This window comes from Triplophysa rosa, linkage group LG1 (assembly GCF_024868665.1).
Source record: "Triplophysa rosa linkage group LG1, Trosa_1v2, whole genome shotgun sequence".
Lineage (NCBI taxonomy): Eukaryota > Metazoa > Chordata > Actinopteri > Cypriniformes > Nemacheilidae > Triplophysa > Triplophysa rosa.
In genome coordinates, this window is record NC_079890.1 from 10,557,390 (window position 1) to 10,584,146 (window position 26,757).

The 26,757-nt window shown below is 37.1% G+C and overlaps 4 protein-coding genes and 1 long non-coding RNA gene across 6 annotated transcripts; 3 read left to right on the top strand and 2 right to left on the bottom strand.

Moving 5' to 3' along the window:
- The first annotated feature begins 2,365 nt into the window (after positions 1–2,365).
- On the top strand, positions 2,366–4,465 carry tm4sf5 (transmembrane 4 L six family member 5). The gene is made up of 5 exons (XM_057347179.1): positions 2,366–2,539; positions 3,092–3,172; positions 3,538–3,683; positions 4,021–4,210; positions 4,365–4,465. Exons 1-5 carry the CDS (start codon positions 2,366–2,368, stop codon positions 4,380–4,382), a joined length of 609 nt encoding a protein of 202 aa, XP_057203162.1. The 3' UTR covers positions 4,383–4,465.
- A 4,287-nt stretch (positions 4,466–8,752) lies between these two features.
- Positions 8,753–13,564, top strand: LOC130558738 (uncharacterized). The gene is made up of 3 exons (XR_008963488.1): positions 8,753–8,930; positions 11,708–11,803; positions 12,337–13,564. It is a non-coding gene; the product is annotated as an uncharacterized LOC130558738 (long non-coding RNA).
- A 91-nt stretch (positions 13,565–13,655) lies between these two features.
- Positions 13,656–18,632, bottom strand: mettl3 (methyltransferase like 3). Its single transcript, XM_057341322.1, has 11 exons — positions 18,363–18,632; positions 17,833–18,017; positions 17,255–17,710; positions 17,005–17,180; positions 16,700–16,913; positions 16,378–16,565; positions 14,955–14,993; positions 14,763–14,871; positions 14,264–14,329; positions 13,994–14,106; positions 13,656–13,901 (listed from the first exon to the last, which is right to left on the bottom strand). Exons 1-11 carry the CDS (start codon positions 18,475–18,477, stop codon positions 13,790–13,792), a joined length of 1,773 nt encoding a protein of 590 aa, XP_057197305.1. The 5' UTR covers positions 18,478–18,632; the 3' UTR covers positions 13,656–13,789.
- A 161-nt stretch (positions 18,633–18,793) lies between these two features.
- On the top strand, positions 18,794–19,924 carry pop7 (POP7 homolog, ribonuclease P/MRP subunit). The gene is made up of 2 exons (XM_057341334.1): positions 18,794–18,927; positions 19,195–19,924. Exon 2 carries the CDS (start codon positions 19,213–19,215, stop codon positions 19,654–19,656), a length of 444 nt encoding a protein of 147 aa, XP_057197317.1. The 5' UTR covers positions 18,794–18,927; positions 19,195–19,212; the 3' UTR covers positions 19,657–19,924.
- A 1,374-nt stretch (positions 19,925–21,298) lies between these two features.
- epoa (erythropoietin a) lies at positions 21,299–26,327 on the bottom strand. Of its 2 annotated transcripts, none has more exons than XM_057340961.1 (5): positions 26,230–26,327; positions 22,926–23,056; positions 22,740–22,826; positions 22,260–22,424; positions 21,299–22,017 (listed from the first exon to the last, which is right to left on the bottom strand). In XM_057340961.1, exons 1-5 carry the CDS (start codon positions 26,240–26,242, stop codon positions 21,865–21,867), a joined length of 549 nt encoding a protein of 182 aa, XP_057196944.1. In that variant the 5' UTR covers positions 26,243–26,327; the 3' UTR covers positions 21,299–21,864. The 2 variants fall into 2 exon arrangements, with proteins under 2 accessions (XP_057196944.1, XP_057196936.1); XM_057340953.1 differs by lacking the exon at positions 26,230–26,327 and adding an exon at positions 25,825–25,968.
- Positions 26,328–26,757: the final 430 nt, after the last annotated feature.

Here is a 26,757-nt window from a genome sequence, read left to right on the forward strand (position 1 = left end):
TCCGAACAGACATAAAACCCTCAAACGTGTTTGATCGTGGAAGCTGTCACGCAGATGTTTTATAATGCGACGGTCCTCCGGGAAAAAAAAGGTGATTTTCTACATTAACAAATAGCACGACGCTTCGTCATCTTCTCCAACACCACAATCTTTGTGCTATCTAATAAAAGTTGCTGTAAACTTATGATGTAACGTTAGCTACTCATATATATTACACGTGACCTCTCCTCTGTTCACTGTGCAAAGCTTCTTGATGGGCTACGGAAAGCGACCAGGTAAAGTAGGCGTAATTAAGGCGGTCATATGCAAATTTATTAGGCTTGTTTTACTTTAGCTGAGAATTAGAATTAAACGAGACGTCCTTAGTAGGACATACTGGCCGAAAAGGAAGCAAGAAGTACCACGTTGCTATGACAACACGTTGCACTCGCACACCTGTCAAATTAATTAAAATGATTTCTACATGATTTAAAAGGTAAAAAGTAGGTTACTTTCTACCCTAAACAATGCCAAAAGAGTTAAACAAATATACAATCTTTGCCTTACTGTTTAAAAACGTTTTAAAAAACTAAACACTTGTAAACCTATTTACTGCCTGCTAAGATGAAAAAAACGTGAAACAAACTGTAAACTGTTCACATTTAAACACCACTATTTGATTGAATGTGCAGCTGTTGCCGTTTATTCAAATAACAGACGTTGGCCGAGGCAAAGAATTGTGGGTTATCGCTAGCAACGAAGGATACAGCTCATGTATCCTCCGAATTCCTGTCAAAGAAGGTCGCATTTGAAGGGTGCCTCCGGAGAGTCCTACCTGATTTTATGAAACAAGACAGCATCAATGACGTAGCAGCCTTCGAATGAGACATCTGGAGGACGCAGCCTTACGAAATGAGACACAATCTTGTTCGACTTGATGCGGCGCCTCAAGATCCGACAGGCAGATGACATCAAAGTACCGCGAGAGCCATTCGAAAAACCATAAAATGTTTAGTTTCGAATAGCTCTCGCGGTACTTTGATGTCATCCGCCTGTCGGATCTTGCGGCGCCACATCAAGTCGAACAAGCCTACAGCTTTTATGCTTTTTCGCCGCAAGAACCGACAGGCGGATGACATCACTTTACCGCGAGAGGGATTCAAAAGCATATGGAGCAGTCGGCTCTCGACTCTCTCTCGCGGTAATGTGATGTCATCCCTGTGTCGGTTCTTGCGGCGCCGCATGAAGTCGAACAAGCCTATTACGGCATACAAAGTAACCGGAAGTTATGTGACCTAAACTTAACTGCTAGACCTCCGCAAAAAAATAATAACTGTTTAGTAGTTTTATAATTTAATTTAATAAAATGAATATACAATGAAATAAATTAATAATAACAAAAATAAATATAAAGTAAATTGTTATATTATAACCAAACACAGACCGGAAGTTAACTTCGGGCCAGTCGCGTGCATTTGATAAAACCATCTAAAGCGCCATGTTGGACCAGGCAAGACCGCCTAGTTTTACAAGTAGCCTAAATAGGGAAGCCACATTTTATTCTTTTGTATCAAAAGCACCAAAATGTTTAAAATTTTCAAATGATTTTAATGGTTTATGATCAGCGTTACTTACTGATCTATAGTTACCTAAAATTATGATTGTTATTTCATTAGAAATTTCTTCTCAAGCATTCTTTTGGTTTATTTTTCAGCCTTACCTTAAATAAAAAAATTCTAAAGTCAAAGTCACTTTGTTGTGTATTGTTTTCTTATCACAGAGATCTGGGCTGGGTTTCTCGAAACCTTCTTATCACTACGTCGTTCTTAAGAATATATCGCTTCCACTCTTAAGGTATAGCTTAAGAATGATCGTTAAGAAGGTTTTGGGAAACCCAGCCCTGATCTCCTGATCAGGAGGAAAGAGACAGCACTGAAGTGCAAGAGATTTACTGTATTTTTACCACTACTTGGAGACCAAAGTATTCAAAAAACTTTTCAATAACATTGTAAATGTAATAGGTTTTTGTTTAAAATGGTTATTATTATGATGTAGACCACCTACAAATTAAGAGTAAAAAATTAACAGAAAGGTAATTACTATTGGCTTTGTAACTAACTCTTGTTCTAAGACACACCTTGAGCTGATCAAGCAGACACCTGCCACTTATCGCTACACGCACATTACAGTAATAATCACAGGCAGAAACTGTCCCCATTGCCCACTCTTGTGTTAACACACCATAAATGGCTCTGATAGAAGCATTGTAAATATTGTCAAGTCTCAAAGGGCATTCTGTATTATCAGTCAGAGTTTGTGCTGTGCACAGTGAAAACGATAACCCTGAAAATTTCACTTGTTTTCTAAGGTTTACAAATTCATCACAATGTGTTGTACAGGAAAGTGTGCGAGATTAGTGGGGTTAATACTTTTACCTTCAGCTTTTTTGTGTATGATAGCTAATATACTATTGTTTTTTCCTAATGGAGAGAAGTTGGAGACTGGACAGATTTCCCTGCAGGTCTGGCTAATGGGAGGAATTATCGGTGGAGGACTGTTTGTGAGTATTCCATGCAGCTTTGTCTATCACATGTTCTGAAATTGCCTCTTACGAGAAAACAAATGGGACTGTGCTGTTCTTTGATGCTGTATACAGAGGGGTAGAATAGGGAATTAGCAATATGATCGATGTAGTGTTATAAACCTGAGCAAAAACGACAGCACTAAAATATACTTTTGAAAATGTGTTTCAATGAGAGAATTTTAGATTTAACAAACACTTAACAAAAATCACTTAGTAACAGAAACAGAATAGTTCGTGGGAAAGTATAAAAAACAGTCCCTCTTCACAGCCTGAAAAGTATGTCAGTTACCTTCGTACTTTGGAACATCCTGTTATCACCAGGATGTATGAATAATAAGTAAAAACAAAGTAAAAGAAGGGTGAATGTGATGTAATAGGAAGTGCATCATTTAGATAAAAGTACTTGTAATGATAATTACAGAGCCATGCATGTATTAGATTAATAACATTACTTAACATGCGGCTTACAGCAAATATTCTCCTTAGGCATTACAGCTAATGATAAGGGAATTTCCCTTTTTTTGTCAGATGATGTGCCCAAGCTGCTCAGCCATCAGAGCTGGGGGCAAAGGCTGCTGTGGGGCAGGTTGCTGTGGAAACCGTTGCCGGGTAGGTAATCCTGTCTCAGAGTATAAAATATTGTTATATGACTACAAACTAGGATGTTTGTTTCCTCAATAAATCTGAAATTTGATTTCACTTATTTGATGCTCCCAGCACTGTCCAGTGTATTATTTCTTACAGATCAAAGCTGATATAGAAGACTGTAGATTTTGTGCAGTATAATCAACAGTAAAATTATCTCACACAAAGAAACAAACTTTACCAAGAAGCGTAATTCACAACAAGATGTTCACAGACAACTGGAAAATATGGAATTGAGAAAAAAAGAACCAGAATGGACAATGTCCTGCTATAAATTCAAAGTACTCAACATTCCATGGTGTTATTGTGGTGCTCTTTTTTTCGGGCAGATGCTGAATTCAGTGTTGTCGTCTGTATTTGGGATTATTGGGGCTCTCTACTGTGCCTCTGTTGCCTCAGCAGGACTGGCTGTTGGACCAAAATGCCAAGTAGAGAGTGAAAAATGGGAATATCCCTTTGAGGAATTATCAAAAGGGTAAGAACACTGACATCTTCTGATGTCAAACAAATTACATTAATGCAACAAAATTAAAGAAAAAAGAAAGAAAAATAACATTTTGTAATAGATATTTACAAACACATACTGGCTGCCAACATACAAACAGAAAGCATGAATTGCTTTGGATTGAAATGTATCTGCTAAATGAATAAATAATGATGCGATATAAATTTAATCACAGGTGCCTTTCCTAAACAAAGTTGCAGTTCTTTGTATGACCACTAGATGAACCACTTATCCTGCACTTCGAATGAAACTATACCTTCAGCTTAACTTTTTTCTTCCTCTGTCTTGCAATAACTTGCAATAACAGGAACAGCAGCTATCTGGTGGACAAGACACTCTGGTCACTCTGTGTTTTCCCAGAGAATGTAGTTCTCTGGCACATCGTACTGTTCTCCATAGTTTTAGGTCTGGGTCTGCTCCAGATGATTCTCTGTGGCATTCAGGTTTTGAATGGATGCCTAGGCTGTCTCTGTGGAGACTGTCGTGACAAAAAAGAGGTACATTGAAATAAATTTACAGTACAGTTTAAAATAAAACATGGGCTTATTTCTTGGTATTTGAGATGTGTGTAAACACATTCAAATCTAAGAATATGAACTGTAATGTTATAGTTATTTTTTATAATGACAGTCTATGTTTTCTGTATAACAGGATGATGGAGGTCTCTGAGATCTGCTGGGAAGAAAAAAAACGCAGATTTTACTAAACACTGGAATTCTTACAAGACAGCCAGAGCTTGAGGAACAGACACCAAACCTTGGGCATATAGTACAGAAAGCCCTTCAATGAAATATATTCATTGAAATTTTTGTCTTTGAAAACTGTTTAAGCAAATGTTTGTAAATCAATGCCTTTTTATCCTAAATGATGTCATATTACACTAAACATAATTTGCTAACATTTATTTTTACTAACCTAAATGTAATTTAATCATTAAATGTAGTTTGCTGGCAAAGGTTATGAATTATTAAATCAAAATGCCTAGGTTCCGATTGTTTAAAAGGCTAGTGTGGTCTGTTTTCTTTTTCTGGTATTCAAATGACAGAAGGCAGTGTTTTTTAGTGTTAAGCCATAGCCCCAACCAGCTTGACAACTGTGTCAATCACTATTATGTTTTTGCACTTACCACTACATTACTGATGTTGGACGACATGGATTTAGCAGAACAGCACAACCATAGGACAACCCCCTGGTGGTGGGAAAAGACTTGCAGCTGTTAAAACATTCATGCAGTGAAATTAAGGAGTGTTTCAAGGCCTAGGGCCATCACTAAATTCTACTGCAGTTCACATACTCGTAGATCAACAATCAAACTTAACATGTTTAATAAATATAGACCTTTTGTGCTCAGGCTAACCCCATAGATTTTGTTTTTACAGGAACACTCTCGCCTAATCTTGCATATATGACAAAAATACTTCAAAACAAGCTACATGCAGCTATAAAGGGAAAAAAGCCTAATCCCAGTATACAGCCTAATTTCTTGTTTTAACCAGACACAGTGTCCTAAGCAGGAATGGATGTTCTGTTCTTATTACACAATAGGATAGGGTATTTGGGTATAGGGTGGGGTGAAATAATTGCGTTATCTGCGATAAGAACATTACAATATTATAAAATGTAAAATATCAAGGAAATACAAATTAATTATAATAATTATCTATAATCTATCATTCCAATAGTAATTATATTATTATTAATTCTAATAAATATTATAATTATATTATTTATAAAAAATGCTTAAAATAATTTGGGTCAAAAACAAAACATATTCTTTGATCACCCACCACTACACAGACATAATCGCTTTAAGAAGGAGACCAAACACTTAGTTTCACTACACATAAGTGAGGTTCTTTGGGGAATCAAAAACACAACATACTCGCACACACAACAACATCCGGAATGTACAGAGAACCGAGAGATGAATTCAATATAATGTTTATTGTAGAACTCAGTTACGCTGTGGGAGACCCTTCTAAGCGACCAAAGCGCATTCAAGCAATGCACTTTATTGTGCATGTTCTCTAGCACATGATCTTTTCACAAGCAGTATTCCATAAGATGTTTGATCCTCTGTCAAAAGCCTCAATTTTCCCTAATGCACACACATTTAGATTGCAACAAACTGCTTCAAGCCACTGCATGTTTTTCATATAGAGTGACTCATTATCTCTGTAATGAAAATAACATCATAGGCATACTTTGAATTGAATATGCCAATGTTGGAATTTGACGCTGACTTGTATAAACCTCATAGGGGATAGTGAGTTTATGTGTGGGTGGGGGTTGGCGGTGGAGGTTGTTGACAAGAATGAAGACGTGGGTGCTTAGATTTTCAGGGAGGGGTAGAGGAGATATTTTGGGGTAACGTGGCAGAAAAACCGGTATAAAGCGAATCAAGCCAGACTAAGGCAGATATTCTGTGCACTAAAGCAGATGCATGTGAGACTTCTCTGTGGATTTAGTGTTCATGGGAAAGTAAATAAATCACTCAGCTTCCTCGAAGAGTGTGTAAATGTAACATCTCCAAAGGAACTGCCATGCAGGCGTATTCTTTCTTGATTTCTGCAATAGCTTTTGTCATCCTCTTCATATTGATATATATTATATCTCTCATTTACCCTTCAGCTTCAAAACCACAAAAATATTTGATTGGATTTTAAAAAGCAAAACAGAAAGTCTCTGTACACAGCTATCACTTACCGTATATCAAATAATATGCAGCAAAACACTAAAACTTGTTTAAAACTCCTTTCATCTGACGACGTTTGATGATTTGCATGCAGAGCAATCTGAGGAAGCAAAACATGCTGCACTTCAATGAAAACACATCGCATTAACCACACATAACATTTTACTGCTGTATAAGCTGGTCAGTGGTTAACAGCATAGCACATTATGTTTTCCCCAAAGACTTTTAATATGTTTAAAATGATTTAATATAATCTATACTGTTTATTGGAAATGGTACTTAAAATAACATGGTAGCAACGTTTTATGTCAAAATTCACAAAAGTATCAGAAAACACACATAGTCTACAGTGTGCCCTCTAAAAGCTATGGTGTTATGCAGTACTATCTGTAATTGTGACCTTAATTGTGTCATCTCACTTCCGTGAAGTTCGCACACCTGCTATTCTTGTCATATGATTTGTGTTTACCTCAACAACACCATTTCATTAAACAGCCAGAGGGTCAAAGTGTCACTGAACGTGCAGTATCAGTGCGCTGGATTGGTTTATTACAGCCAATGAATTGCAGTATGGAGGCATCTAACCAATAAGGCCTGTGAGGAGCTGGTGGGATGTGCCCTGTTTATTGAGCCAAGCTCATGCACTTGATGCTCTTCTATCTGCTAATATCACATGGGTAAACATTATTTTCCTTACATGGGGTAGCATGGTTTAAGATGTATACGCTGAGTGCTTAGTTAAATGCACAGTTGTTCACTTGACTGTTTAACTGCTTGATCTTGTAAAACAAGAAATTGAAGTGTAATGATGAATTCACAGTGCTCAAAAGGTTAGAAAGCACATTAAAAACAGAAATATTCGTTTTCGAAATATCTAAGACAAAACTGTCTCAATTGTTTCTGAAAAAATCTTTATTGCAGAAATCAGTTCCTTATGCAGTTCTGAGTACACATTATATGTTAAACACTTCAGACTTTGGTTAATTTTCTTATGTGTGTCACTCACTGATAGTGCCCCAGTTCAGAAAAGCAAAATTCTACTTCATCAGATTCTCGACATGCCAAAATTAGAAAGAAGGTGGGGAGATGCTAAACAGGACAAACAGGTAAGACAAGGAAAGAGAGAGAAATATGAAAATGAAGCACAAGTTACAAGAATATGATTTATTTTCATATTCATATTTTTACACTGTTAGTAGACCAGCTTCCAAACACAAGTTCTAAAGTCCTTTAAAACAAGGACAGACTTCAAACTGCTCTCTGTTCAGTGCGAAGAGCAGTTATTCTATTGGTACCCATGCAGTCACACAATAGGAATTACCAGCAATGGGGGGCCATGTAACCCAGATTTTGCAGCAGGCTTGCTGTTCAGAATTCTAAACTGTTTCTCCATTGGAATTCGCCTCTGTAAATTTCCACTGGTGAAAATTCACTGGCAACAGTCAGAAAATAATCAAGATGAATAAGGGTATCAATATACATTTCCTGTGTAGTGTTGTGTTGCTGGTTGTTTTTGGAGGGCACTAAAGATTATTATATTTATCTTGAAACATGATGACTTCAAGAAAAATAAAGCATGCTCCATTCAAAGTACTTTGAACATTTTAGTTATGACAACCTTTCATGCGATTTACTGTAAAAAAAAAAACACTTTAACAGCTAGTGCATCAAAACCAGCACTGTCCAACTTCAAAATGTTTTCCCAACAAAAGTTTATATTTGAAAACATAAAATTGTTATTATAATAAATAATAATAAATAAGGAAATACCGCTTATCATATATTGAAAAACATAAGCACTTGGTTCCAATATGCATGTTTTATTTAAAATATTGCAATATATTTTCGAGAATATTCATTTTTGGTTTGTCAGGGGAATTGCAGTGTAAAAAAAACAGACAGGTGGAGATTTTCGTTTTCATGCTGTCTTATATTTTGCATACAAAGTGTAGCAGAGCGTGTGAATTGTCACTCCTTTAGAAGGATTTAAAAAAATCTATAATCCCATCTACTGCTATCTCTCTATTTAGGGTTTGTCAATTAGTTTCTTTATGTCTACCCTAATTACATTAATCATGTTCTCCTTTGTGCTGTTGTGTACAAAAATAAATGTAATGTATTTTACCAATAACACAAACATCCAACCAAACTGTCGACATTAAACTGTAACTATTAACTTTAAAAATTCTAAAAAGTTTAGTAAATTGTCCCTGTCATGAAGAATGTTTACCCCATACTTTCTGAAGCCCTGTCAGAAAACTAAAGCTACTGGGTAAAAAAGGGAGGAGGAGGAGGGTGAGAAAGAGGAGGAGGGCGTGCTGCTCGGATAATCTATTTAAAGCTGAACGTCCCGTACACTTAGACCTGAAGCTTTCCAAGCTGTCATATAGGTGAACGCTGCGCGCCGACATTGTGTCCATCGCCAGTGAACTGTCCGTGTGAACTGCAGAACGTTTAAACCATCGCAAATCGCTTAGAATTTGAGGAACTCTGCACACGATACCTCCGTTAGGAGACTACTGGTGAGTCTGATTATAGATGGATTATGCATATATTATATAGTGTATTATTTACTGTGATTATTTTAAAATTGCCCAATGCGTTGAGATAATGCGAGTTGTAAAAAGGTTGGTAACGTTAAACACACTGGAGGTGTGTCAAAGTGGGTGTGTCTCATACACATATGGCAAACTTTAAAACAATAACACCGTTGAGTGTGAAATTAAGGCTATAAATCAATCCACGTTAGGCTATTCATTCAAAAAGAATACTAACAAAAGTTTAGCCTCGTTTTCGGTAACATATTCCGTTGACACTTTAGAGTGTCTTTTTGCATGAGATTTACTTTACTTCTGAACTCGCGCTGATCTCTTGAGATTTTATGTAACGTACTTTCCTACGAATAATGTCACGAAGTGCTTTAAGTCAGCACAGGGAATTACTTCAGACTTAAATATTTATATGCATTCGCCTGTAGACCCCCAGTCGCCCCTCTACAGAGCGTCACGTATCACACATACAACACGAGTAAATGAGCAAGAGCGTGTACGCGAGCGCAAAACAGCAAGGCTGGGGGATGGGTTCATTTATTAAAAGTAATTGACAAATTTGCTATATTCTCTTACAGTTTAAGTTTCTGTGACAATATGAAAAAAATCTCAGGGCGTGTCTGTGGCAGGAATTTTAGCAAGCATGAATTATAGACTTCCAGCATATTTCAATACGCAAACTTGTTTACAATCATCAATACATTAATAATGTTAAGGCTGCATGATTGCTAAGGCATTCACAGAAATGTCTGAAATAGTCTGTGCTATTGTAGTCAAACTCTGCGATTCTGAGAAATACTGTGATGCTCTATCTGAAAGATTGGATAGTGACAGCTTTGGCTTCTTTCTGACGGTGTGTGACTGAAGCGACTTATTCTCAGAAAAGTGTCTGGGAGGAGTTAAGGTGGAATCAAGTGTTGTAAGGAAACTGTAGATTACTCAACATGTTATGTCGCATTCCTTGCCTATTGTGGCATACACTGTAAAAATCCTGTAAAATACTGCATTAGTATGAAATATTTTTCCGTAATAATTTGGTTGTTTGACCTTTATTTTAAATTTTGCACTTTAAGCATGAAGAGAAAATGTCCGTAAAATTAATTAATAAACTACTGGCAGAAAATTATTAGTACATTTTACAGTGATATTGTTTATGGCTTGCCTTGCACATATACAAACTGTTTAGTAAATCGTGGGTTACAGACCCTATAAGGAGTTTTTCTGTGTGTGCATAATCGTTTGTATCCACGAGCATTGTAAATATGTATAAATACATAATACATGACCACTTTACTAGCAAACAACTTTAAACATCCTTTCATTTCATGGCTTTAGAAAGAATAAACTATACTATGCACTAACCTTCTAAGCCTAATCTTCTTTTATGAAACATCTAATTCATCCAAGACTATAAGCAGAAAATGTGTGTTACTACCAAGACAAAAGTATAAAAAGGAAATTCTTGCTCTTTTAGTATTAAACGATTTTGCAGTGTTCACACTATATTAACTCAATGACAAGATTTATTGATGATCTTTGATGATCTATGATCTTCGGAAAGCTAAGGGGTTAAAGTGACTTATTTACACAGGTTTCTGCTTTCCATGAGCTTTAAATGAGCTTGTTGTTACATGTTTTACCTGTTGAGCAGGGAGCCACTTCTTGTGGTTGACAATTCAAATGCTCATAAATAATTATGCATGTGTACAGGCAGACAGCATACTATTAAATTCACAATACAAAAAGCTGCAGAGTTATTCCATTTAACCAACAGTTATTGCAGGTCATACATCTCATTTACTGCAGCTGTGAGAATGTTATTCTACTTTCAAATGCAACAAAGTCTGATGTTTGTCTTTTTAGACAAGCTAAGAAACAAACAAAACACATTGAGTATACCACATAATTAAACGAGAGAATAGGGAGGAAACATTGTGTAAAAAATGTTCAAAAATTATGGCATGTGGTGACATGGTCATGTGACAGCAAATGCTAGTACTATTTTCTGTTGATTATACTGTATGTGTATGAGAAACATGGGTACTAGTTGACATTTTATCAGTGACTGTTATGCCTGGCAACACCAGCCCAACAAATGTTCTAGTACCCAATAACAAAAGGCTTCTTGTAGATAGGCCTAACTTTCCCTTATAAAAATTAAACATGGTTTACTAGTAACCATAGGTTAACCCTGATATAAGTGGTAATCCATCTCCCAAATACATGCACTTTTACTATAACAAAGCCACTGTGTATTTACATTTCCCTTTTTTATTCACAATTCTCTTCATTTTTATTGCAAGGTGTAAAAACATACAGCCTGTCACTAAAATCCTTATTGCGTTGCGTTTCTTTGAAATAAGAACATAAAATTAATCATTGACACTTTACATTTATAAGAGTAAAACATAGGGAAAGGATTGTGGGTGGAGCAGGTCATTCTTTTCATTAAACTATAGCAGCCTGAATTTAACGTCAGAAAAAACTGCAGGTTATCGCATCACTTAACATGGCTAAACTGTCTGTCTCCCTGTCAGATAATGTCGTGTAACACCGATCAAGGATTTACTGATCGGATGTCTAAATGTAGTCTGCTCACTGACGTCGCTGTATGGGATTAGCACAGCAGAGAAAAGAGCTGTGACAACATGCGGAGCTGCGCTGACTGATCGGTTTATGACATCACAGTACCGCGAGAACGACTCGAAAGCTGCGCAAGCTTTCTGACTGTTGCTTTTCTTGTCCTTTAGCGCCCCCTGCTGATATGGGTATGAAAATGCTTCAGTGCTTCCCTTTCTACAGACGCTGCAAAGAAAGGTGCAAAAGACAATGCCCACCAGACACAGGTAACACGCCTACTTAATTTGTGTAACCAAAAATAAGAAAAGGAAAAATATGAAATTATAGAATACATGGTTTTCATGCAATACTTTTCATAAGATCGCTATTTTAATAGTATGGCTAATGCACATCTTATGAAAAAACGTCAATAATTTTGTAATATTAGGCTACCGTTTTGATTTATCTTTCTTTATTTCTATGTTGCTTTCACTGCCTGTACGAATGTACAGCTGCTCAAATTTGTGAAAAAGGGCTATAGAAATTAATCTGAATAAACGAATGTAGCTAAACTGTAAATGGGGAGTTGACATAAAAACTTATCACTATTATTTTATTTGATCTCATATTAATTGAATATACACAAAATGTATATCTTTTTATTTAGGGAAATAGCAACAAAGGTAAATTACCAATTAAAATGAAATGTTGAACGTCACATACTCTTAAAAAAGTTAGTGAATCTGTTATTCGCCAGAAAACTTAACTAATTCTAACATTCTAAAAACATCTTTCCCTTATTACTGTATTTCTTCAACAGTAGCACGTGAAGATGTGAAAACACGACTGTCATCCACTACCTCCTGGGGCAGTGAAGGAGACAGCAGCTGCCCGCAAGCCTATTTTTCCCACAAGGCCCGGCTCTCTCTCCGACACCAGATGGACAGCAACATCAATGCTGTGGACGCAACATACTAACTCATTACTGCAAGCGGTCTATAGAGAATCCTTGAATGTGAACTTCTGTTTCAGTCTCATTCAGTTTACATCTCTACACTGAGAGTTTTTGAGGGAAACTGGAGGACGAGGTGTTGAGAGGATGGAACAACCAGCATGAGAGCTATAGTGCTGTAATTTTCAGTACCACGAAGCATGCTCACAGGCAGACATAATGTCAGCTATACTGCAAAAATGTCAAGATCAGTGTTTAGGCTCTGCATAATGGTACAGCCGAGTATAAATTGGTGAAAGGGGAAATGGTACAAAAAACTTGAGTGATGTTTACATGATCACTAACAACACGTTCTTTGTGTAGCACTTGCCTTCTTCTCTACACATGCATCTACAGTATCTGTCTGATTTTAAGCTGGGTACGTATTGGTTTTTGTTTGTTTGTTTTTAAGGATCCAACTAGTTTACTCTGGGCTAGATACAATAAGTGTCGACTTATTTCACCAGTTAAAATGAACAATGCTTTGCATCACTCATCATAAATTGAGTGTACACTGTAAGAGCAAATGAATGTTTTTTTCTTTAACATAAATAGAAAGGTTTTTAAAGCTTATGTGGCTTTCCTTACAACTGCCATTTAACCGCTAGAAGCTATACCAGTGTTTCACACCAAGAACTACTAACTTTAATATCATTTCAAGATAACAAAGCTCCAAGAACTTAAGTATTAATATGCAGTTGGCCCAGTTTGTAATTCTTTATACGTTTTTTTTTGTATTGCGCATACAAAGTGAGGTGTTGGTCAAGATTCATTTATTTCTTTTGCCACAAACGTTTGTGCATCTAACTCTGTTTACTTTGTTTGTCTTGTGTATGTTAAGGGGTTTTATAAGTTAAAAATACTTATTTCTGTTCCTAACCCAAAAATTGACAGAGAATTCTGTTAACACTCCTGTATAGTCAAATAATTAATACTGTTAAAAGATTTCTAAAGAAGGTATTTTTGTATGTTTTGTATAAAATTATGTATGTAAATCCAGTTTTCACAAAAAGTAAAATAGCAATGATAAAGAATAATAAAGTGAAACATCACAACATGTACCCTTGTTTAATTGTCAGCTGGAAAAAAATCTTAAAAATAAGTGTCTTGTTTTTTTTTAAGTTGTCTCTGAAGAATTAGCCGTAAACAATAGATAAAGTGTTTTTATTTAAAAAAAAACAAAGTGGTACAAAAGCCTGTTACTATTACTCATTTAAATCAACTTTTAATAAGACCTTTGGCAGATTCCAACCAATAACCTGTACATTTGAATGTACACTCGTCACATGTTTTTAGGTTTGGAGATTACTCCATCAGGGTAGCGCTTCTTAAAACGTGCAACAACTTCAGGGTCTAGAAGGTGAATACCATCCAACTGATTACCAAGTGTTATCCTGGAAAGCAATAATGGGAGAGTAAGATAACAAATGAATGAATGCCTGAAAAATCTGTGTTGTTACGTATATGAATTAAAAACCTGACTTACCAATTAGGCTGCACATTGTGTGGTCTGCCAAACATCTCAATCTTTCTTGTGCCCGGTGACAAACGTTCAATCATTCCATATATTTCATCAGGTTTGTGACTAGTGGAGCGGACCTTTAATGTCGACAGATGACATGTTCTTGATCATACAGTTTATTAACTAGAACTGTTTATTTATTTAAGCTATAGCTAATGAACTATGAAAGTAATCAAGCAATATGCATAGCTCAGCAGCACACGGCCTGTTTAATGATCATTGGTTATGGCTTACCTCTGCCACTATGACATCACAATCAAGGCCTCTGTTAAAACCTTGTGGGTTTCCTTTTACTCCCACCTAGACAACAGAGAAAATACACAAGTCAAGACTAGTCAATCTAGACTGTCAGGTTAGAAGAATGAGTTGACATGGACATTAGTTGCAAATTTACTTATAGTCAGTGGGATGTTGTTTTGAGGGACTATCAAAACATTAATATTGTGTTGTTTTAATGTGAATATGAACTTGTTTCCTCCTAAGTATTCAAGATCTGCAAACATTGCATTTTTTTGTAATTTTGACCCTGCAAATAAAAACATTCTCATTTGAAGTTTGGGGGATAAATATAATAAATTTACTTTATCACATACCCATAAATAGCATATTTAGAAAAACTGAAATTAGTTTTGGAGTGGGTTCCGTAGCCATATATGACCAGTCAAAATCTAGTATATTATACAGCTGTACTTAAGAGTGTAAGATAACAACATTTCTAGTGTTATACACATACCAAACAATGCTCCTTGCCATGATTCAGCCAGTGTCCTGTCCTTCCAGTGCGAATGATTCTCTGAAGCTGATTGGTTTTCACCCAGATAATCTCATCTACCCGCTCATAGCTGATTGAGTGACAAGAAATGACTTCACTAATATTTAAACAGGTATCTCTGTTTGCATTTTTTTTAGATGTAAAAGGACTTACCCCCATAAGCTTAAACACTCTCTGCCCAGTTCCATAGCTCTACAAAAACAGAAGTTGAACATTAGTTAACATAAACTTACAGTTAGGGCCATAAATATTTGGACAGAGGCACATTTTTTGTTATTTTAGCTGTGTATCAATATGTTTTCGAGTTACAGTTTTATAATAGATATTGTCTTAAAGTGCACACTCTCAGCTTTATTTAGAGTGTATTCACATCCAGATTATCTGAAGGATTTAGGAATTACAGCTCTTTAATATGAAGCACCCCCCTTTTTCAAGGGACCAAAAGTAATTGGACAGTTGAATAAAAAGCTGTTTTATTCACAGGTATGGGCTTTTCCTTAAATAATTTTGTCATAAATGAAGCATGTTAAAGGTCTGGAGTTGATTTTACATGTGGTGTTTGCATTTGGAAGCTGTTGCTGTGAACCCACATCATGGGGTTCAGGAGATCGCCATGCAAGTGAAACAGACCATAGTTAGATTTCAAAAACACTGGAAGTTGTGAAGATGTTTTTCTTTATCATGGAGAGGATAATGTCATCATCCACCACTTTGATCTCATATGGACACCTAGGATTGTTTTGTTACTGAGCTCAGCGGTGTGTTTTTTTCCCCCCAGAATGTCCCAAATTGTTGATTTGGCCGCTCTTAATGTTCCTGGCATCTTTCTGACGGATGTGTAGTGTTTTTGAAATCTAACTATGGTCTGTTTCACTTGCATGGCGATCTCCCTGAACCCCATGATGTGGGTTCACAGCAACAGCTTCCAAATGCAAACACCACATGTAGAATCAACTCTAGACCTTTAACATGCTTCATTTATGACAAAATTATTTAAGGAAAAGCCCATACCTGTGAATAAAACAGCTTTTTATTCAACTGTCCAATTACTTTTGGTCCCTTGAAAAAGGGGGGTGCTTCATATTAAAGAGCTGTAATTCCTAAATCCTTCAGCTAATCTGGATGTGAATACACTCTAAATAAAGCTGAGAGTGTGCACTTTAAGACAATATCTATTATAAAACTGTAACTCGAAAACATATTGATACACAGCTAAAATAACAAAAAATGTGCCTCTGTCCAAATATTTATGGCCCTAACTGTAGATTGTTGCCAAGCTACATTACATCATCTCCTTTTGACGTAATCAGACTATTTATTATCACACCATGCACATAACAGAGGCACTATGTATACAAATACATTTATGCAGAGGTTGAGTGTGCATAAAAAATGTGTAGAGAGTGTTAAGAGCTGTTGAAGGTGTAATTCTGCTCAATTAAAAAATAACATGATATATGACCATTACATTTCCAGTAGCTATGGAGTAAACGTCTGATGGCAAGATCTATGACTACACTAAGACTAGAATGCTTAAAGATAAGCTTTGTGTGCTACAATTCCCCAGAGCCTCTACCTTCCTGTCACCCAGAGGAAAAGGAAACCGTCATCCTGCAGAATAGGAATGTTGAGTTTCCTCATCTCGTCATCTGTGAGCGTTCCGTATGGAAGCTCCATGTGGATGTCCCACGGTGGGTCGGCCATCACCACCGCAAACTTCCCCAGGATGGACACATCAAGATAACGAATATCACAGCAAATCCACTGAGTTGGGAAAGAGGTCATATTTGAACATCTACTAGCATTTACTGCTCAACTTATAATGAATATGCTTTATGAACACTGATGTTAGATGCAATGAGATGAAATGGTGTGGAGCAGGTCGGTGCATTTGATACCTGCGAAGGAAACAGCTTGCCCACATTGCTGTCTCCCACAGTGGAGTGCAGTCCAAGCTCAGTGGCCCCTGCTTGTGGTCCCGCTGTGTCACCCTCTGCCTCTGGAGGGCTGTCAATCTCATAGTGCACATATTTACAAGTGTCCATGTGGAAACAAGTGTTAAGAAAGGAGCAGTCGCCAAGGGTTTCATCTGTGTGTTTGTTGATTATTCGCCTAAAAATACACATAACATTCAACCGATAAACAGTTATACATTCATCAACATGTGCAGCCACAAAAACGTGGTACGTGATAGGGAGCTGACCTGAAGTGCAGCTTGGTGCAGGGCTGAGGTGTGTCCCCTGACTGCACACACTCTTCTTTAGTCCCATGATCACAGAACTCCTGCACTTGAGCTCGGCCTCGAGAGCGAAACTTCTCCACAATCGACTGCTCCTTGGCTGAACTGGTGTTCAACAGCTCTAGGATCTCTTGGCTCACCTGACAAACAAAACCCCACATATAAATACATTTAACCATTGTGAAGGTACTGTTGACTAGCTGCTTAAAAAAACCTTTTTGCTCTGCTGTTCCTTAGTGGACTGCTGACTCAGTAGGCTCTCAATCTCCATGTCCAGGTGAGATGCTTGCACCTTATTGCTCCGTCCTTTTTTCTCAGACCCACCCCCTCCTCCTCCAGATGATCCAGTAAGATGTGAGTTTGTGGCAGGAACCTGCGAGGCAGAAGATTTCCTAGGAGGGGAGGATTGGGCTTGAAGCAAGGGAGAGGAGCCTGGAGCTCTTTTTTGATGAATGATGTCATCTCCTTTTCTTTTAATGGTAGTTCTCTGTGGCTGAGCTGCACTTCCGATCATAGCCCACAGTTTGGTGTGGTCGACAGAAGTGACAAGGGTGGAGGAGGAGGAGGATGAGGAAGCTGTGGCGGACGGCTGCCGAACCTCAATAAGCTCTTGGGCAGAAAATTTAAGCAGGAGACTTTGTATGCAGGGGTGGAAAACTGGAGAATCGGACTGTGTTAGGGTTGTAAGAAATACGAGAGGAAATAAGTAAGAATGAATATATATTTTGAGTGTTTCTGGAGAATTCATGAAAACTACATCCATGTGTGTATGCATTTGCATATAGGTCTTACTGTGTTAAGCTTGTTGGTGATTGCAAGGGAATCTGTTGGCAGCGAAAGGCTTAGTTCAGAAAGGTATCCCAGCAGCCTCCTCTCTAGTTCTGGGTCTGGAGACTGCTCAACTTCCACCTGTGGTGGACTCTGGAGGGCTGGTCCAGGGCTATCACTCCTTGCAGACGCTCCCTCACCTCCAGATTCTGTTACAAACATAGGAAAAGGATTTTAATGTTGGAAAATACAGTAAGTGGCATTATAAATTTGTAGTTTATAATTCTACAGTATTATGACAAAAGCGTAGTTTTGGATACATTAAACTTTTCATAAAGGAAACGTTTTAGTTTTCAGCGCAATTTTAAAATTGCACATTTGTGACAGAATATTGTATGTTTACCAAGTTAGCAAGCTTTGTGACACGGTGTAACAACTTGCACTGGTTATTTTCACGTTACTTTCCATAGTAAACAGATCTTATTTAGCAAGTTAATAAAATAGCATTTAAGACACAGTTGGTAGTTTTGTAGATTTGTAGCATGCCAACATACCGATTTCCAGCTGAGTGGGTTCTTTTCTTCTCCTCTGCAGCCTCTCCCGCAGGGAATCGAGCTGCTTTTTGTGCTGCTTTTTATGCGCCTGGATGTGACTCCATGTGTCCGACATAGCTTAATCACAACCACCCAAATAATACACCAGAAGAATTTACTAATAAATATGACTTTACATAAACGAGAGTTAATAACTGTCGAGAGACTGGGTGTTCGTTCACATACCGCCAAACAAGTGGTGTGGTATTTCAAAATAAAAGACTGATGCCGCTGCAAATAAAATTTCACGTTATCAACTTTATAATGATAATAATAAATATTGAAAATCTTTTGTATGGAAACTTTATTAATATACACGTATGGTACCTATTTTTATTTACAATGAGTAAATTGATAAATATAGATTTTTCAATGAAGCAAAACAGAGGCGCATTAGGAAGCATTTCCGGGGCTCGCATGAACATTTCCGGTAAATGAAAACAGATCTGCAGCGCAAACACGCTTACAGAATTTTTTTTAACCGTGTCTTTATTCTACTATTTAAAGGCAACCTCTCCAATTCAAGGTACTGTTTATGCAAAAACAACAAAAGCAATGTTGTAATTATCTCTCCGCTATCATACAATTTTTATAATATGACTAGCTGTGTTCATAGCTATAACGTTAAACATTTCTAAAATATTATTTTACTAGAATCTCAGATCAAGATGAACTCTCAATCCACAGTTGCACAAAATAGATTATAAATTTTTCTGCCGTGTATCATATTCACTGTAAAAGCTGTATTATTAACCAGATAATTATTAAACCTTGCTTAACGGTGGTTTTCCAGCATTATTAACATACTGACATGGCCGAGCCATGCAGCCCGGTGTCTGCAACTGTACCCCACAATCCGATCTCGATTCCCACTCCCGAGGGCTCGACTCTAGAGATGGACCCGATGGAGTACACGCTCCGCAAGCGTCTGCCCCGCAAACTACCCAAACGACGGAACGACGTCTATATCAATATGAAAACAGACTTCAAGGCCCAGCTGGCGAGGTGTCAGAAGCTTTTGGACGCCCATAGGGAAATCTGTATTCACGGTCTGGGACTGGCTATAAACCGGGCCATCAACATAGCCCTGCAGCTTCAGACGTCCAGTCAGGGTGCGCTGCAGCTGTCGGCCAACACTTCCACCGTAGAGTTGATCGACGATCTAGATCCAGAGGATCCGGATGAGGCGGGAGAGCCGCTTACACGCACCCGCAACAACTCCGCAATCCACATCAAAGTGTTTTATCCAAGTTAATAAGGCCAGCATAATTTTCAACAAAATAACTGGAACAGACACTTTGTTAACATTCATTGAACGTTAATGCCGTTTATTAGTCTTGTTTAATGCATGTATGTTGATATTATTTAGGTTCTTGTTCAGAGGGCTTTTTATGTACAGAGAAATGGAAAATGTGCCATACATATAGCCATAAAGTTTGTATATTTATGTTTATTTTCCTTATATGTGCTTGTAAAGCAATTATCAAAATACAAATTAAAGGATATATCTTCATTTTATTTAGTGGTGTGGCAATTCATTCATAAGATTTTTTACAGCAAGATGTTTTTGAGACAGTGGGAATTAAATACAAATTAAATATATCTGTAATACATTTTATTCTGTATAAAACATTTAGGCTGTGGCTGGTGTCATCCATAAGATGTTGGAGAGACTGGAAAAGGAGTTATCCAGTAAATATTTGTCAGTGATAGAAGAGGATCCTGTTTGTCGGATAATTAAAAATGATTTTTTTGGTATAAAGTCATTCCTATAGACCCACAATGAAAACTCAGAATGCTCTGCTGTACTGAGGAACATCAGCATGAATAAAGGTATGTTATAAGTGTAACTTTGGTTTCACCTTGGCTCATCGGCTGTTGGGTCAAACTGATTTAGATTAGATTTGGAATAGATTACATTTTTACAATGTCATGGGGGTGGATAATTTATTAAAGATGCTCATGTACATAATGAGTGTAAAAGTATATATTGGTGAAGACTGGTGGTTTAAATTACAAATAAGTGTTGGTCAGTAATGTTTAGAAATGGGATTAAATTCATTAATTTAGAAGAGGGACACATCTCATGACAAAATCTGTGCATCTTTTTAAAACTTAATTTACATCTTTGGCATAATATATTCCAAACACTCTTTTCACCATACCTACAAAGGTTCTTGACAACAAGTTCTTCAAAAATTCACTTTGCTCACCATTTTGTAGTATACATGTGATTTCAGTGTATTAAATCATTGTCACGAGAGATGCTTCATAAGACAAAAAGACGAACTTCCTCTTTCCATGATTTTATCATCTGAACTATGAATACTTTGTAGTTAAACAGCAAATAACATTGTGATTAAAGAACCACGCAACAGGAAAAAACAGCTACAAACATACTTTGTTGCATTCAGGCAGTGACAGACAGATGTAAAAAACAGGGTATTTTGCAAAACAAACAGGCCAACACACAAACAAGTCATACAAACAAAAATATCAACCTACAATCATTACCCAAAGGCATATATGCAGCCTAGTGAGTCAAGTGGAAGTGAGGAAGGATGTACGTCACACACCAATCAATATTTTTCCTGGCAGCGGCGTTATCTGCAGAAGAGCGTGCTCCTCAGTGTAATTCAGACGTGAGCAGCGATAACTAACGCAGAGCCCCATCAGCTCTCACGAAATTTTCCAATTCCCAACAAAAGCAGCAATCCAGTCCTTCTTCCTTTCCACCCCAAATGACCTGTAACAATTCCCCGTTTTACAACTTCCCACACTTTAAACATTCCCAGCAGCATTCTTAAAAGAACCACACAACATACATTTCATACACTGACATTATTATAAAACCCACAGTGCATAATTAATATTGATAAATAGTGTTCTCTATGAACAGTTCAATGTTTGGAGGTGCTTGAGGCAGCAGTACATGGAGAAAAAGGTGTCTTCACATGAATGTCTTCAGAGAAGAATTTGCAAAAGCCAGTGATTCCAGCTCTAAGAAATATATCATATAAATAATGACAATTTCAAAAGTGATACAAAACACATGTAAAGAGTCCGGGATAAATCTTCTTAGTTGAGCTGGGTGACAAGTGCCATCAGTCATATGGGGTAAGAGGAGTGATTTCTGGCAAGTGTTTGATTCCTTTCGTTTGATTTTTTCAGTTAATGCAGGTGGGCGTGTGAATGCTCAACACACATAGAGTAGACCGCCTTAATCATAAGGCATTCTGGGGGATGTGGTGTGTGATGAGTAAGAGGTTTGTCTCCTTCCTTTTCCCTTTACAGTAAATATTAAAAAATCTCTTTTCACAAAGTGCTACAAGTCCTGGTCATTTCTTCAAACTCTGACAACATATCCTTTGTGACTCTGTTCTTCTGCAAAAATTAATCTCTGTAATAGTCCATGTCCATATGAGGAGCTCCAACTACTTTGACCCTTGTCCTGGAGTTTCTATCAGCTGACACCCTGATGACAGACAGGTGCATTGGCAAACAGGAGGCGCACTTTCCCTCGCAGAAAATTAATGTGTACCCGAAACAGCTCTGAAATTGAGGACACTTTCTGCATCTCCGGGCCCTCATCTTCACTGCTTGAAGACACATATTCCTGAGAAACAGAGAGAAAGGGAAAGCTTGTTTCAATGCTCATACTGTTTAAATGTTATTACTATACCACACAAATCATTAGTCACCATTCTATAACATACGTATATCTAAGTCGCATTCGCCACTGCTTTCTATTTTTAAACAACCATATTTCTAAAGCTATGTATAAGACAGTACACTGCATTTTAGCACAACATGCATGTGTCCTGTTCCAGTTTCGTATATGCTTAATGGATGATTTACCGGTATGCTGAGACTTCGCAACACCTGTCTGATGCTGGCAATGTTACTAACACTGGAATCTATGTGGGAGTGTATCACGTCAGTTTGGTTGTATGCCTTTAGTGAGCCGATGGCCTCATTCAGCACATTCAGGCCTGACTGGACCTCCTGAGCTTGCTCCAGTATCTGAAGTGACAGACAAGTATTAATAAAAATGCACTTTCTGTTATACACAAAGTAGACTGTTAACAGTGCCTAATTGAATCAGTTACATTTGCTATGATTTTGCTGACCCTTTAAAATTAGGCAGCATGTGATTTTAATCTGTCCTTTAAGTTTCATAAAAAGCATGTGATTAGGTCAATTAGTATCATTAATTTCATGATCCTTGTGACCCTCAAGAGCACAGAATTCTACTAAATTTTAATTTTTGCATTAAAAACTCTATTTGGCACCATTTGCATTTAACATTTTACTTTTGATCATGCATAGAAAACTTACATTCATTGCTTCCCACACCTCAAAATCAACTCGTGTCAGAGGAACAGTGAGGTTTGTTGCAATGGTGCAGTCATCGTTACAAGCTCTCTGAGATAAAGAGACAGAAAGATGACAAGGTAAGGATTCTATAAATAAGTGTGTATGTATTTAGAGATCACAACCTTAGTCATTGTGTGCATGTCTCACCATGGCAGCCTCTGCATCCCAGGCCTCCTTGATGAAATGGTCCAGGACGCGAAGGTCACAGATGGGGCGTAATGGGGAGGATAGGCCTGGATGGGTCCACTCCAGCACCATCAGCAGTAAGACAAAGAGTCCTGAAATAAACAGACCATATAAAATAAATATCTTTTCAAATGTTAGGCTTATATTTGTGATTTTACATAACATCATATGTGTTCTGCAGAAGAAAAAGAGGACGATTAAATGATGACAGACATCATTTTCTTTTATAGTAAACTTTATCAAATAACAAACTTTAAAATCTGTCAAAAGTTACGATTTGCATGAAATATACATAAACGTTTTTTTCAACATCTATATTTGTCAATTGTCATGCAAAAAAAACATCATGCATGACAAGCAAACAATAAGAACAGAACTTTCCAAACAATGGATCCTCTGTCTACCTGTAATGAACAAACAGATTACACAAAGAAAGTGTTTGTGTGCGTCTGGTCTGCAATCTCTAATCCTCTATCACATGCATGTGTGAAAGTTAATGCATGTGTCAAAGCAAAATTGCAGTGATAAAAATACATATTTGCAGTGGCAACAAACTGAGTAATCTTCTCATGTTACTTTCTTATTCTGTGCTTAAGCTATGGCGTTCATCATCAATATTGTCATATTTATCCTATGTAGCTATAGTCATGTGAACATCTTGTATTTAATTCTTTCTAGGAAAATTCTGAATGAACTCTTTCAGCAGAAGCAGGCACCCTCTGGAAATGTCCAGTACCCAGGCTACGTGTGCTTTTCTTGTCCTAAGGTAATCCTGAGCACAAGGCTGCAACCACGTCTTGAAAATTGATGGGTGCACAATTGATTTTATTCTAAAGTTCTGTTACTGTTTTTTCTATCATAAAACAGTTGATAAAAATTATGTTTTAGCTTCTAAGCCACTTGACTTTTAACAGTAAATCCCACCTTCTTTGATTTTATTTGGCGATTTTAGAGTCATTTTTGACATTAACAAGCACTGTTAGAACGCTGAGGCAAATCATCTTTTTGGCCATCCTAACAGGATACACCGGTGTGGAGTGCAGCAAAACCAATATTGGGGCAACTCAATCTCACAGTGGTTAATGCCTTGCCTGAGCATCACTACACGTTGAGTGATGATGAGCATCATGAAGGATTACAAGGTTGGGTGAAAATTTAGATTTTACAACCCTCTGAGACAAAAGTGCATGTGGGTCTTTGTCTTTTATTAGTTGACCCTAGTTTCACAAATCTCAAATGTAATGAAGGCAAGTTCTGTTGACACTGTGACCCATCCAAAAACCAACAACTGCTAGAGACACAGACTGTGCCTGAATGCTACAAAATGCACGTCCGCCATGTAACCCTTGCAGCTATTCCTGGAACTTGACTTATATTTTGTGTGACCAAGCCTCTTGCATTTCACTGTTACATAATTGAATGCCGGCAGTTATATGAAAGTATGGCCTCATGCACCTGAACATATGGATCTTTATTATCTCTATAAACAGTGCTTTGTTTTCTTTTGCCAGCTCCTGTATCTCATTCGTATTCCCCCAGTTTCACAGACAAGGCTTACGCCTAGTCCCAGACTAAAATGCACATTTGAGCTGCCATTGATTTGTCTCAAGACGCACACCAGTAATTTTTAAGCATGTTTATAAAAGCTACTTAAATGTCCTAATTTAATTTCTCCTTATTTCAAAAATACAGTTGGACACAAAGGGTTAATTTGAAAAGAATCCACTTTAAAAATGAAACCCATTTGAAGAAGAATGTGATAACTCTCTATATCCTTACACAAACACACTTGACCCTGTCACTGAATGAGAAAGTGGTTGAAACAGCAAGAGGGGATAAGACTGTCCCGGACCAGCCTCACTGCTCAGCAGAGGGCACAGTCAACCACATGCTTGGCTTGAAGTTTAAGGACTTGAAGTTAGGATCTTAGCCAATGTTAAAGGTAACAGGGTAAGTGCCAAAACTAAATGCCAGCAACTAGTCTATTTTCTGCCTTGCAAAAGAGGGCACTGACACAATAGCAAATCCTTGGTTAAACAAAGGACCTTGACCTAATGTTATTATGTATTTCAACACCTACAAAAATCCATACAGCATGTAAAATTGTTTTTTTATTGTTCGTAACATGGACTTTGACAATGAAAATCAATCAAAATTTTACCAAAACAAAGATGATTTATAAAATAGAGATAAAACTTGATCACTTACAGTACAATCCCACTATTACTTTCTTCTATGATGTGGTAAAGTAAAATAAAAACATATCATTCTTTCTTCAGAGGCTATTTATAGTCAGCAGAGTTCTTTCTGCAAAGTCACTGTCATGCTTTCAGAAACAATTTGCTGGTCTATTGTAAAGTTTTCATGATGCAGCAATTTTTACATTATGTGAGTCAGCTCCACTTATAATGTACAAGCTCATGCTTAAAATGCTGCCAGATCCTGAGTGGGAAAGTCCTAAACAAATGCAAATGCAATCTCTTGTTTTTTTTCTCTTATACGCAAAACATCTTTAAAGAACGATATGTTGATTTAATGCTCAGTCTTCACTACAGCAAGACACGTACCCTCCTGCTAACTTTATCAATGTCAAAATAATATTAGTCTACCAGTAAACAAACCAATTAATTTGTACAACAGCAGATATATCAAAATCTACTAAAAAGTTTAATACTAAAGGGTTTATCTTAAAGTTTAGCTTTTAACTTAAACGATGAAAAAGTATTGATCAAAAATGTATCAAAAACCGCACATTAGCACTGGTAAGAACTTTATTGTCAGTGGTTAAAATATTTCATAACAGCGCTTTTAATGAAATGTTACAAACTCAAAAAATAAGCAAATTCTAAAGAAATCTTACCTGAACTGTGAAACATTCGCAAAACAGCTTGGCATTTTTCAAACACATGATTAAAAAGGACAAATATCGTGCAAAGACAGCTCAGCTGATTGTAGAAAAGACATCGATAGACTGAAACACAGACGCATCCAGCCCTGCGCGCCGCTTCCAAGTGCTCTCAGCGAGCCTCGCACGCGAGCAAGTTCAATGACATCGTCCTTTACTAGGAGACACGTACAGCGACCCAGCAGTCTTTGCATCACCCTATTGGCAAGCTTTCTATGAATTTAGGCTAAATGTACTCGCAATTTAAGCAGAAATGCTGGAACGCTCTCTCTAATACCACGGTGAGAGGTGGAGGGTAGACCTTTTATCAATGAGACATCACCCACGTGAAAAAAGCCCGAGGTCATATACTTTACTCACTGGGTATCTGCATCTCAGAATCCAGTTTCTACAGGATCCTCTCCGTTTTGACGTCTATGGCCAATTAATTGCAACAGAAGCTTTTTAAGGTATTGTCAACACACTCATCTGTTCCGTATACTATTTATTTTCACAATCCATGACTTTGAAAAAATTAAATATAACAGTGATAGTTATCTGATCAACTTCCTGTTTTGGAAGGATTTGGTCTTTCATTGTTACTCACATAATCTCTCCATGTAGCCCACAGAAGTAGCCTACAGTGTCCTAAAAAGGTTTACTTTTCTCTTAAAGTAATTTTTCTACAATTGAGAGTGAATTTTCACATGGCATAGGCCTACTTCCAAATAAGAGGTGTAATATAATGAAATAAAATAATACTTACTACATTTAAACATAGTAAAATCTAAATATTTAGAGTGGTTCCCCCCAAAATTTAAATTCTGTCATCTTTTACTCAACCTCTTGTCATTTCAAACCTTTATGACTTTCTTTTTTCTACAGAACACAAAAGAAAATATGTTGAAG

Bases quoted from the DNA above. Each gene is read 5' to 3' on its own strand.
- tm4sf5 (XM_057347179.1), top strand. From the start codon at position 2,366: ATGTGTTGTACAGGAAAGTGTGCGAGATTAGTGGGGTTAATACTTTTA. The intron at 2,540-3,091 runs GTGAGTATTCCA...TTTTTTTGTCAG, and splicing joins TTATCGGTGGAGGACTGTTT to ATGATGTGCCCAAGCTGCTC. The intron at 3,684-4,020 runs GTAAGAACACTG...TTGCAATAACAG, and splicing joins TTTGAGGAATTATCAAAAGG to GAACAGCAGCTATCTGGTGG.
- mettl3 (XM_057341322.1), bottom strand. From the start codon at position 18,477: ATGTCGGACACATGGAGTCACATCCAGGCGCATAAAAAGCAGCACAAA. The intron at 14,994-16,377 runs GTAGAGGCTCTG...CTGTTTTTGTAG, and splicing joins TTCCTCTGGGTGACAGGAAG to AGCTATGGAACTGGGCAGAG. The intron at 14,330-14,762 runs GTATGTGTATAA...TCTGTTGTCTAG, and splicing joins ATGGCAAGGAGCATTGTTTG to GTGGGAGTAAAAGGAAACCC.
- pop7 (XM_057341334.1), top strand. From the start codon at position 19,213: ATGGCCGAGCCATGCAGCCCGGTGTCTGCAACTGTACCCCACAATCCG.
- epoa (XM_057340953.1), bottom strand. The intron at 22,425-22,739 runs GTAAGTTTTCTA...CTGTCACTTCAG, and splicing joins AGGTGTGGGAAGCAATGAAT to ATACTGGAGCAAGCTCAGGA. The intron at 22,018-22,259 runs GTAAATCATCCA...TCTGTTTCTCAG, and splicing joins TGCGAAGTCTCAGCATACCG to GAATATGTGTCTTCAAGCAG.